The sequence below is a fragment of the Oncorhynchus kisutch genome, unplaced genomic scaffold, assembly GCF_002021735.2.
Source record: "Oncorhynchus kisutch isolate 150728-3 unplaced genomic scaffold, Okis_V2 Okis07a-Okis12b_hom, whole genome shotgun sequence".
Lineage (NCBI taxonomy): Eukaryota > Metazoa > Chordata > Actinopteri > Salmoniformes > Salmonidae > Oncorhynchus > Oncorhynchus kisutch.
In genome coordinates this window covers 14,001,032-14,015,103 of record NW_022261984.1, presented here as the reverse complement: position 1 = coordinate 14,015,103, position 14,072 = coordinate 14,001,032, and the positions used below count along the sequence as shown (strand labels likewise).

Here is a 14,072-nt window from a genome sequence, read left to right as displayed (position 1 = left end):
ATAGCAGCAAAGGGGGGACCAACTCCATATTAAAGCATTCCCAGATGAGAGGAGGCTGTTATAGCAGCAAAGGGGGGACCAACTCCATATTAAAGCCTTCCCAGATGAGTGGAGGCTGTTGTCACAGCAACGAGGGGACCAACTCCATATTAATGCCTTCCCAGAACAGAGGAGGCTGTTATAGCAGCAAAGGGGGACCAACTCCATATTAAAGCCTTCCTAGAACAGAGGAGGCTGTTACAGCAGTAAAGGGGGAGGGGGACCAACTCCATATTAATGCCTTCCCAGATGAGTGGAGGCTGTTATAGCAGCAAAGGGGGGACCAACTCCATATTAAAGCCCATGATTTTGGAACAAGATGTTCGACAAGCAGGTGTCCATATACTTTTGGCCATGTAGTGCGTCTCTGATGTGTCCCCTCTATTGGCTCTGGGGCTGAGAGCAGGAAACTATGACACCTGCAAATCAGTGTGTGTGTGTGTGGGTGTGTGTGTGTGTGTGTGTGTGGTGAACACTGAGGCCGTTGTTGTGCCCATGCCAGGCGTCCGGATGCCCTCTCCTGCTGCTCACGTCCATTTGGCACCACTGTGCGTGTGTGTGTGTGTGTGTGTGTGTGTGTGTGTGTGTGTGTGTGTGTGTGTGTGTGTGTGTTTAATACTGTTCCAGGTGCCAGATCCCTCATAATAATTACTGTGACAGAGTTGAGCTCTTTCCAACAATCACACACACACACACAGACAGACACAGACACAGACACAGACAGACACAGACACAGACACAGACAGACAGACACAGACAGACACAGACAGACACAGACAGACACAGACAGACACAGACAGACACACACACACACACACACACAGACACACACACACACACACACACACACACACACACACAGACACACAGACACACAGACACACACACACACACACAGACACACACACAGACACACAGGTACACACACACACACACACACACAGGTACACACACACACACACCATAACTCTCTAAACAGTCTATGTCTTTACAAAGTTTCAGAAGCCGTTGACAAGAGAGAACCTCCTGGAGAAACCCTCCTGGAGAGACCCTCCTGGAGAGACCCTCCTGGAGAGAACCCTCCTGGAGAGAAACCCTCCTGGAGAGAAACCCTCCTGTAGGTTGTAACTCCAACCCTGTTCCTGGAGAGAAACCCTCCTGTAGGTTTTAACTCCAACCCTGTTCCTGGAGAGAGACCCTCCTGTAGGTTTTAACTCCAACCCTGTTCCTGGAGAGAGACCCTCCTGTAGGTTTTAACTCCAACCCTGTTCCTGGAGAGAGACCCTCCTGTAGGTTTGAACTCCAACCCTGTTCCTGGAGAGAGACCCTCCTGTAGGTTTTAACTCCAACCCTGTTCCTGGAGAGAAACCCTCCTGTAGGTTTTAACTCCGACCCTGTTCCTGGAGAGAAACCCTCCTGTAGGTTTTAACTCCAACCCTGTTCCTGGAGAGAGACCCTCCTGTAGGTTTTAACTCCAACCCTGTTCCTGGAGAGAAACCCTCCTGTAGGTTTTAACTCCAACCCTGTTCCTGGAGAGAAACCCTCCTGTAGGTTTTAACTAACCTGATTCATCTTATCAACCAGCTGATTACTAGAATCAGGAGCTCTAGATTAGGGTTGTAGAGAACCTACATTACGATGGCTCTCCAGGAACAGGGTTGGGCATCCCTGCCAAACACACAAAGCCAGGAGCCAGGACCCGTTGAAAAGCCAAATCCTCCATCCAATCACATCGAAGCCAAACTGACGTCAACTTCCATGAATTTTCTCCAAATGGGGTTACAACACATTCCAAGAAGCTCGTTAAAAATCTCGTTCAGCTTTTTTTGTTTATCAAGTACTACATTGGGAGGAGGAAAGATCAGGTGGGACCATTCTAACCAATGAGAGGGCGGATCAGGTGGGACCATTCTAGCCAATGAGAGGGCGGATCAGGCGGGATCATTCTAACCAATGAGAGGGCGGATCAGGTGGGACCATTCTAGCCAATGAGAGGGCGGATCAGGTGGGACCATTCTAGCCAATGAGAGGACGGATCAGGTGGGACCATTCTAGCCAATGAGAGGGCGGATCAGACGGGACCATTCTAGCCAATGAGAGGGCGGATCAGGTGGGACCATTCTAGCCAATGAGAGGGCGGATCAGGTGGGACCATTCTAGCCAATGAGAGGGCGGATCAGGCGGGACCATTCTAACCAATGAGAGGGCGGATCAGGTGGGACCATTCTAGCCAATGAGAGGGCGGATCAGGTGGGACCATTCTAGCCAATGAGAGGACGGATCAGGTGGGACCATTCTAGCCAATGAGAGGGCGGATCAGACGGGACCATTCTAGCCAATGAGAGGGCGGATCAGGTGGGACCATTCTAGCCAATGAGAGGGCGGATCAGATGGGACCATTCTAGCCAATGAGAGGACGGATCAGGTGGGACCATTCTAGCCAATGAGAGGGCAGATCAGGCGGGACCATTCTAACCAATGAGAGGGCGGATCAGGTGGGACCATTCTAGCCAATGAGAGGACGGATCAGGTGGGACCATTCTAGCCAATGAGAGGGCGGATACGCACGTGAACAACAGGCACACCGGTTTCCACTAGTTACCACAGCCTCAAAGTCAAAATTGTCTATACCGTAAAAATTCATAAAAACAAAAATGTGCTTTTTTTGTTTTTATTTAAGGTTAGATTTAGGCATAAGGTTAGCAGTGTGGTTAAGTTTAAAATCACATTTTACGAAAAGAAATTGTAGAAATAGGGAGGGTTTATGACTTTGTGGCTGTGGTAACTAGTGACGACCAGGCAACAACTCCAACGTACTGTTTTCCCCTCTAAGTTTCCGGGATATCACGTATCCTACTTATACCAGCACACTCGTAACAACCGAAGTATTACAACAACAAAAAACATTTATTTGATCAAATAAGCCACACGTAGCAAATAAACCATTACATTTATATATATATTTATATATATATATAACCAAATTCCACCCTCTCTCTCATTGATCTCCATAGAAAAACTCTTTGCTTGTTGAGTTCTCCCTCGCTTCACCTTTTCATCTCTGGATTCAGTTCAATCTTCCTGCCCCACAATTACAACACAACCATCATTCCAAAAATGCCTCCCCCCAGATACAATAGCCAGACCACTTAATTATATGTAGCTCTTTGATTGACAGGTGAGCTGATCAATGAATGCCAGGTGATACCCTGATTGATAGACGAGCTGACCAATGAATGCCAGGTGATACCCTGATTGACAGACGAGCTGACCAATGAATGCCAGGTGATACCCTGATTGACAGACGAGCTGACCAATGAATGCCAGGTGATACCCTGATTGACAGGCGAGCTGACCAATGAATGCCAGGTGATACCCTGATTGACAGACGAGCTGACCAATGAATGCCAGGTGATACCCTGATTGACAGGCGAGCTGACCAATGAATGCCAGGTGATACCCTGATTGACAGGCGAGCTGACCAATGAATGCCAGGTGATACCCTGATTGACAGACGAGCTGACCAATGAATGCCAGGTGATACCCTGATTGACAGACGAGCTGACCAATGAATGCCAGGTGATACCCTGATTGACACCGAGCTGACCAATGAATGCCAGGTGATACCCTGATGGACAGGTGTTTCGACCAATAAGAAGACAGACATACTTGCAGCAGTCGTTGAAGAGTTCCTTGCAGGGCGTCTGTTCCAGCTTCTCACGACACTCCCCTACCAACTCCTGAGGTATATCTCGTAGATGGGCTGCCGACTAGACGGAGAGAGAGATGGATTTATTAATTAACTGATCTGCCTTCAGAAAGGATTCATACCCCTTGAATTATTCCACAGTCTGTTGTTTCAGCCGGAATTCAAAATGGGAAATATATATATATATATATATATATATATATATACACAAAAACACACGTTTTACATTTTCATTTTTAGTAATTTAGACTTACAAAACCCCACAATGACAAAGTGAAAACATGTTTGTATAAATGTTTGGACGTTTATTGAAAATTAGACACAGATGTAAGGTCCTACAGTTGGAGAGCATGTCAAGAGCAAAGACCAAACCATGAGGTCGAAGGAATTGTCCGTAGAGCCCCGAGACAGGATTGTGTCGAGGCCCAGATCTGGGGAAGGGTACCGAAACATTTCTGCAGCATTGAAGGTCCCCGAGAACACTGTGGCCTCCATCATTCTGAAATGGAAGATGTTTGGAACCACCAAGACTCTTCATAGAGCCTCCCGGCCAAACTGGGCAATCGGGGAGAAGGGCCTTGGGAGGGAGGTGACCAAGAACCCAATGGTCACTCTGACAGAGCTCTAGAGTTCCTCTGTGGAGATGGGAGAACCTTCCAGAAGGACAACCATCTCTGCAGCACTCCACCAATCAGGCCTTTATGGTAGAGTGGCCAGACAGGCCTTTTACTGAGAAGTGGCATCCATGACAGCCTGCTTGGAGTTTGCCAAAAGGCACCTAAAGACTCTCAGGCCATGAGAAACAAGATTTTCTGGTCTGATGTAAACAAGATTGAACTCTTTGGCCTGAATGCCAAGTGTCACGTCTGGAGGAAACCTGGCCCCATCCCTGTGGTGAAGCATGGTGGTGGCAGCATCATGCTATGGGGATGTTTTTCAGGGACTGGGAGACTAGTCAGGATCGAGAGAAAGATGAATGGAGAAAAGTACAGAGAGATCCTTGATGAAAACCTGCTCCAGAGCACTCAGGACCTCAGACTGGGGTGAAGGTTCACCTTCCAACAGCACAACGACCCTAAGCACACAGCCAAGACGACACAGGAGTGGCTTCGGGACAAGTCTCTGAATGTACTTTTGTGGCCCAGCCAGAGACCGGACTTGAACCCGATCGAACATCTCTGGAGAGACCTGAAAATAGCTGTGCAGCAATTCTCCCCATCCAACCTGACAGAGCTTGAGAGGATCCGTAGAGAAGAATGGGAGAAACTCCCCAAATACAGGTGTGCCAAGCTTGTAGCGTCATACCCAATAAGACTTGAGGTTGTAATCGCTGCCAAAAGGTGCTTCAACAAAGTACTGAGGAAAGGGTCTGAATACTTATGGAAATTATATATTCCAATTTGACACTTTTTAAGAAATGAGCAAAAATGTCCTAAAACCTGTTTTTGCTTTGTCATTATGGGGTGTTTGTGATGTCATTATGGGGTGTTTGTGATGTCATTATGGGGTGTTTGTGATGTCATTATGGGGTGTTTGTGTGTAGATTGATGAAGGGGGGGGGGGGACTATTGAATCCATTTTAGAATAAGGCTGTAACGTAACAAAATGTGGAAAGTCAAGGGGTCTGAATACTTTCCCAAAGCACTGTGTGTGTGTGTGTGTGTGTGTGTGTGTGTGTGTGTGTGTGTGTGTATATATATATATATATATATCATAGACATTTATCATTACATTTCAAATATCATGTTAATATGTTGCTTGCTGACTGGCGGGACAGAAGAGGACAGCATTTCAATAACGGTATCAATAACGGTATCAATAACGGTATCAATAACGGTATCAATAACGGTATTAAACAGTTCAATTACATGTTCAGTTGACTGTGTTTCCAACCAGCAACTATCATTAGAATTACACCGACCAACATGTACCCACTTCAGCTGTTGTAGAATACGATGACAACCCGTTGATCTGGCACCGGGCCTTTCCTCATCCGTTAGTGAAGAAACCTACTCACCCGTTGATCTGGCACCGGGCCTTTCCTCATCCGTTGGTGAAGAAACCTACTCACCCGTTGATCTGCACCGGGCCTCTCCTCATCCGTTAGTGAAGACAGCTACTCACCCGTTGATCTGCACCGGGCCTTTCCTCATCCGTTAGTGAAGAAACCTACTCACCCGTTGATCTGCACCGGGCTTTCCTCATCCGTTGGTGAAGAAACCTACTCTCCCCTGCCAGGCCTACTCTGATTGGCTACTCACCCCGTTGTTAAAGTACGTTTCCAACATTCTAATTCCACAGTCCTTCCTCTTCTCATCCGGAGCGAGCTGGTACAGGGCCTGGCAGGGGAGAGACACTGTTACAAACATGATACCCCACTGTCCATACATCCACCACAGCATTATGTCTCCATATAACTACAGCATGATGTCTCCATATAACCACAGCATGATGTCTCCATATAACTACAGCATGATGTCTCCATATAACTACAGCATGATGTCTCCATATAACTACAACACTACAGCATGATGTCTCCATATAACTACAGCATGATGTCTCCATATAACTACAGCACCACAGCATGATGTCTCCATATAACTACAACATGATGTCTCCATATAACTACAGCATGATGTCTCCATATAACTACAGCATGATGTCTCCATATAACTACAGCATGATGTCTCCATAGAACTACAACACCACAGCATGATGTCTCCATATAACTACAGCATGATGTCTCCATAGAACTACAACACCACAGCATGATGTCTCCATATAACTACAGCATGATGTCTCCATATAACTACAGCATGATGTCTCCATATAACTACAGCATGATGTCTCCATATAACTACAGCATGATGTCTCCATAGAACTACAACACCACAGCATGATGTCTCCATATAACTACAGCATGATGTCTCCATAGAACTACAGCACCACAGCATGATGTCTCCATATAACTACAACATGATGTCTCCATATAACCACAGCATGATGTCTCCATATAACTACAGCATGATGTCTCCATATAACCACAGCATGATGTCTCCATATAACCACAGCATGATGTCTCCATATAACCACAGCATGATGTCTCCATATAACTACAGCATGATGTCTCCATAGAACTACAACACCACAGCATGATGTCTCCATATAACTACAGCATGATGTCTCCATAGAACTACAGCACCACAGCATGATGTCTCCATATAACTACAGCATGATGTCTCCATATAACTACAGCATGATGTCTCCATATAACTACAGCATGATGTCTCCATATAACTACAGCATGATGTCTCCATATAACTACAGCATGATGTCTCCATATAACTACAGCATGATGTCTCCATATAACTACAGCATGATGTCTCCATATAACTACAGCATGATGTCTCCATATAACTACAACATGATGTCTCCATATAACTACAACACTACAGCATGATGTCTCCATATAACTACAGCATGATGTCTCCATATAACTACAACACCACAGCATGATGTCTCCATATAACTACAACACCACAGCATGATGTCTCCATATAACTACAACACCACAGCATGATGTCTCCATATAACTACAGCACCACAGCATGATGTCTCCATATAACTACAGCACCACAGCATGATGTCTCCATATAACTACAACATGATGTCTCCATATAACTACAACACCACAGCATGATGTCTCCATATAACTACAGCATGATGTCTCCATATAACTACAACATGATGTCTCCATATAACTACAGCATGATGTCTCCATATAACTACAACATGATGTCTCCATATAACTACAACACCACAGCATTATGTCTCCATATAACCACAGCATGATGTCTCCATATAACTACAACACCACAGCATGATGTCTCCATATAACTACAGCACCACAGCATGATGTCCCCATATAACTACAACACCACAGCATGATGTCTCCATATAACTACAACACCACAGCATGATGTCTCCATATAACTACAGCATGATGTCTCCATATAACTACAACATGATGTCTCCATATAACTACAACATGATGTCTCCATATAACTACAACACTACAGCATGATGTATCCATATAACTACAACATGATGTATCCATATAACTACAACACTACAGCATGATGTCTCCATATAACTACAACATGATGTATCCATATAACTACAACATGATGTCTCCATATAACTACAACACTACAGCATGATGTCTCCATATAACTACAACACTACAGCATGATGTCTCCATATAACTACAACATGATGTCTCCATATAACTACAACACCACAGCATGATGTCTCCATATAACTACAACACCACAGCATGATGTCTCCATATAACTACAACACCACAGCATGATGTCTCCATATAACTACAGCATGATGTCTCCATAGAACTACAGCATGATGTCTCCATAAACTACAGCATGATGTCTCCATATAACTACAGCATGATGTCTCCATATAACTACAGCATGATGTCTCCATATAACTACAGCATGATGTCTCCATAGAACTACAACACCACAGCATGATGTCTCCATATAACTACAGCATGATGTCTCCATAGAACTACAGCACCACAGCATGATGTCTCCATATAACTACAACATGATGTCTCCATATAACCACAGCATGATGTCTCCATATAACTACAGCATGATGTCTCCATATAACCACAGCATGATGTCTCCATATAACCACAGCATGATGTCTCCATATAACCACAGCATGATGTCTCCATATAACTACAGCATGATGTCTCCATAGAACTACAACACCACAGCATGATGTCTCCATATAACTACAGCATGATGTCTCCATAGAACTACAGCACCACAGCATGATGTCTCCATATAACTACAGCATGATGTCTCCATATAACTACAGCATGATGTCTCCATATAACTACAGCATGATGTCTCCATATAACTACAGCATGATGTCTCCATATAACTACAGCATGATGTCTCCATATAACTACAGCATGATGTCTCCATATAACTACAGCATGATGTCTCCATATAACTACAGCATGATGTCTCCATATAACTACAACATGATGTCTCCATATAACTACAACACTACAGCATGATGTCTCCATATAACTACAGCATGATGTCTCCATATAACTACAACACCACAGCATGATGTCTCCATATAACTACAACACCACAGCATGATGTCTCCATATAACTACAACACCACAGCATGATGTCTCCATATAACTACAGCACCACAGCATGATGTCTCCATATAACTACAACATGATGTCTCCATATAACTACAACACCACAGCATGATGTCTCCATATAACTACAGCATGATGTCTCCATATAACTACAACATGATGTCTCCATATAACTACAGCATGATGTCTCCATATAACTACAACATGATGTCTCCATATAACTACAACACCACAGCATTATGTCTCCATATAACCACAGCATGATGTCTCCATATAACTACAACACCACAGCATGATGTCTCCATATAACTACAGCACCACAGCATGATGTCCCCATATAACTACAACACCACAGCATGATGTCTCCATATAACTACAACACCACAGCATGATGTCTCCATATAACTACAGCATGATGTCTCCATATAACTACAACATGATGTCTCCATATAACTACAACATGATGTCTCCATATAACTACAACACTACAGCATGATGTATCCATATAACTACAACATGATGTATCCATATAACTACAACACTACAGCATGATGTCTCCATATAACTACAACATGATGTATCCATATAACTACAACATGATGTCTCCATATAACTACAACACTACAGCATGATGTCTCCATATAACTACAACACTACAGCATGATGTCTCCATATAACTACAACATGATGTCTCCATATAACTACAACACCACAGCATGATGTCTCCATATAACTACAACACCACAGCATGATGTCTCCATATAACTACAACACCACAGCATGATGTCTCCATATAACTACAACACCACAACATGATGTCTCCATATAACTACAGCATGATGTCTCCATATAACTACAACATGATGTCTCCATATAACTACAACACCACAGCATGATGTCTCCATATAACTACAACATGATGTCCCCATATAACTACAACATGATGTCTCCATATAACTACAACATGATGTCCCCATATAACTACAACACTACAGCATGATGTCTCCATATAACTACAACACCACAGCATGATGTCTCCATATAACTACAACATGATGTCTCCATATAACTACAACACCACAGCATGATGTCTCCATATAACTACAACATGATGTCTCCATATAACTACAACACCACAGCATGATGTCTCCATATAACTACAGCATGATGTCTCCATATAACTACAACACTACAGCATGATGTCCCCATATAACTACAACACTACAGCATGATGTCTCCATATAACTACAACACCACAGCATGATGTCTCCATATAACTACAACATGATGTCTCCATATAACTACAACACCACAGCATGATGTCTCCATATAACTACAGCATGATGTCTCCATATAACTACAGCACCACAGCATGATGTCTCCATATAACTACAACACCACAGCATGATGTCTCCATATAACTACAACATGATGTCTCCATATAACCACAGCATGATGTCTCCATATAACTACAGCATGATGTCTCCATATAACTACAACATGATGTCTCCATATAACTACAGCACCACAGCATGATGTCTCCATATAACTACAACACCACAGCATGATGTCTCCATATAACTACAGCATGATGTCTCCATATAACTACAGCATGATGTCTCCATATAACTACAACACTACAGCATGATGTCTCCATATAACTACAACATGATGTCTCCATATAACTACAACACTACAGCATGATGTCTCCATATAACTACAGCATGATGTCTCCATATAACTACAACACTACAGCATGATGTCTCCATATAACTACAACATGATGTCTCCATATAACTACAGCATGATGTCTCCATATAACTACAACACTACAGCATGATGTCTCCATATAACTACAACATGATGTCTCCATATAACTACAACACCACAGCATGATGTCTCCATATAACTACAGCATGATGTCTCCATATAACCACAGCATGATGTCTCCATATAACTACAGCATGATGTCTCCATATAACTACAACACTACAGCATGATGTCTCCATATAACTACAACATGATGTCTCCATATAACTACAGCATGATGTCTCCATATAACTACAGCATGATGTCTCCATATAACTACAACACCACAGCATGATGTCTCCATATAACTACAACATGATGTCTCCATATAACTACAACACCACAGCATGATGTCTCCATATAACTACAACATGATGTCTCCATATAACTACAACACCACAGCATGATGTCTCCATATAACTACAGCATGATGTCTCCATATAACTACAACATGATGTCTCCATATAACTACAACATGATGTCTCCATATAACTACAACACTACAGCATGATGTCTCCATATAACTACAACACTACAGCATGATGTCTCCATATAACTACAACACTACAGCATGATGTCTCCATATAACTACAACATGATGTCTCCATATAACTACAACATGATGTCTCCATATAACTACAACACCACAGCATGATGTCTCCATATAACTACAACATGATGTCTCCATATAACTACAGCACCACAGCATGATGTCTCCATATAACTACAGCATGATGTCTCCATATAACTACAACACTACAACATGATGTCTCCATATAACTACAACACCACAGCATGATGTCTCCATATAACTACAACACCACAGCATGATGTCTCCATATAACTACAGCATGATGTCTCCATATAACTACAACATGATGTCTCCATATAACTACAACATGATGTCTCCATATAACTACAACACCACAGCATGATGTCTCCATATAACTACAGCATGATGTCTCCATATAACTACAGCATGATGTCTCCATATAACTACAGCATGATGTCTCCATATAACTACAGCATGATGTCTCCATATAACTACAACATGATGTCTCCATATAACTACAACATGATGTCTCCATATAACTACAACACCACAGCATGATGTCTCCATATAACTACAACATGATGTCTCCATATAACTACAACACTACAGCATGATGTCTCCATATAACTACAACACTACAGCATGATGTCTCCATATAACTACAACACTACAGCATGATGTCTCCATATAACTACATCATGATGTCTCCATATAACTACAACATGATGTCTCCATATAACTACAACATGATGTCTCCATATAACTACAGCACCACAGCATGATGTCTCCATATAACTACAGCATGATGTCTCCATATAACTACAACATGATGTCTCCATATAACTACAACATGATGTCTCCATATAACTACAGCATGATGTCTCCATATAACTACAACACCACAGCATGATGTCTCCATATAACTACAACACCACAGCATGATGTCTCCATATAACTACAGCACCACAGCATGATGTCTCCATATAACTACAGCACCACAGCATGATGTATCCATATAACTACAACATGATGTATCCATATAACTACAACACTACAGCATTATGTCTCCATATAACTACAACATGATGTATCCATATAACTACAGCATGATGTCTCCATATAACTACAACACTACAGCATGATGTCTCCATATAACTACAACATGATGTCCCCATATAACTACAACACTACAGCATGATGTCTCCATATAACTACAGCATGATGTCTCCATATAACTACAACACTACAGCATGATGTCTCCATATAACTACAACATGATGTATCCATATAACTACAACACTACAGCATGATGTCTCCATATAACTACAACATGATGTCTCCATATAACTACAACACCACAGCATGATGTCTCCATATAACTACAACACCACAGCATGATGTCTCCATATAACTACAACACCACAGCATGATGTCTCCATATAACTACAACACCACAGCATGATGTCTCCATATAACTACAACATGATGTCCCCATATAACTACAAACATGATGTCTCCATATAACTACAACATGATGTCCCCATATAACTACAACACTACAGCATGATGTCTCCATATAACTACAACACCACAGCATGATGTCTCCATATAACTACAACATGATGTCTCCATATAACTACAACATGATGTCCCCATATAACTACAAACATGATGTCTCCATATAACTACAACATGATGTCTCCATATAACTACAACACCACAGCATGATGTCTCCATATAACTACAACACCACAGCATGATGTCTCCATATAACTACAACATGATGTCTCCATATAACTACAACACCACAGCATGATGTCTCCATATAACTACAACATGATGTCTCCATATAACTACAACACCACAGCATGATGTCTCCATATAACTACAGCATGATGTCTCCATATAACTACAGCATGATGTCTCCATATAACTACAACATGATGTCTCCATATAACTACAACACCACAGCATGATGTCTCCATATAACTACAACACCACAGCATGATGTCTCCATATAACTACAACATGATGTCTCCATATAACTACAACACCACAGCATGATGTCTCCATATAACTACAACATGATGTCTCCATATAACTACAACACCACAGCATGATGTCTCCATATAACTACAGCATGATGTCTCCATATAACTACAGCATGATGTCTCCATATAACTACAGCATGATGTCTCCATATAACTACAGCACCACAGCATGATGTCTCCATATAACTACAACACCACAACATGATGTCTCCATATAACTACAGCATGATGTCTCCATATAACTACAACACTACAGCATGATGTCTCCATATAACTACAGCATGATGTCTCCATATAACTACAGCATGATGTCTCCATATAACTACAACATGATGTCTCCATATAACTACAGCATGATGTCTCCATATAACTACAGCATGATGTCTCCATATAACTACAACACTACAACATGATGTCTCCATATAACTACAACATGATGTCTCCATATAACTACAACATGATGTCTCCATATAACTACAGCATGATGTCTCCATATAACTACAACATGATGTCTCCATATAACTACAACATGATGTCTCCATATAACTACAACACTACAGCATGATGTCTCCATATAACTACAACACTACAGCATGATGTCTCCATATAACTACAACACCACAGCATGATGTCTCCATATAACTACAACATGATGTCTCCATATAACTACAACACTACAGCATGATGTCTCCATATAACTACAACACT

General features: G+C 42.1%; 1 protein-coding gene across 1 annotated transcript in view; it reads right to left on the bottom strand.

Moving 5' to 3' along the window:
• Positions 1-3,708: 3,708 nt before the first annotated feature.
• The window catches only part of LOC109887234 (G protein-coupled receptor kinase 6), a gene marked incomplete at its 3' end in the record, with an annotated part of 59,259 nt that continues 48,895 nt past the window's right edge, over positions 3,709-14,072 (bottom strand). The window contains 2 exon segments of the mRNA XM_031814834.1: positions 3,709-3,809; positions 6,010-6,087. Coding sequence (XP_031670694.1) covers positions 3,709-3,809; positions 6,010-6,087 — 179 coding nt within the window.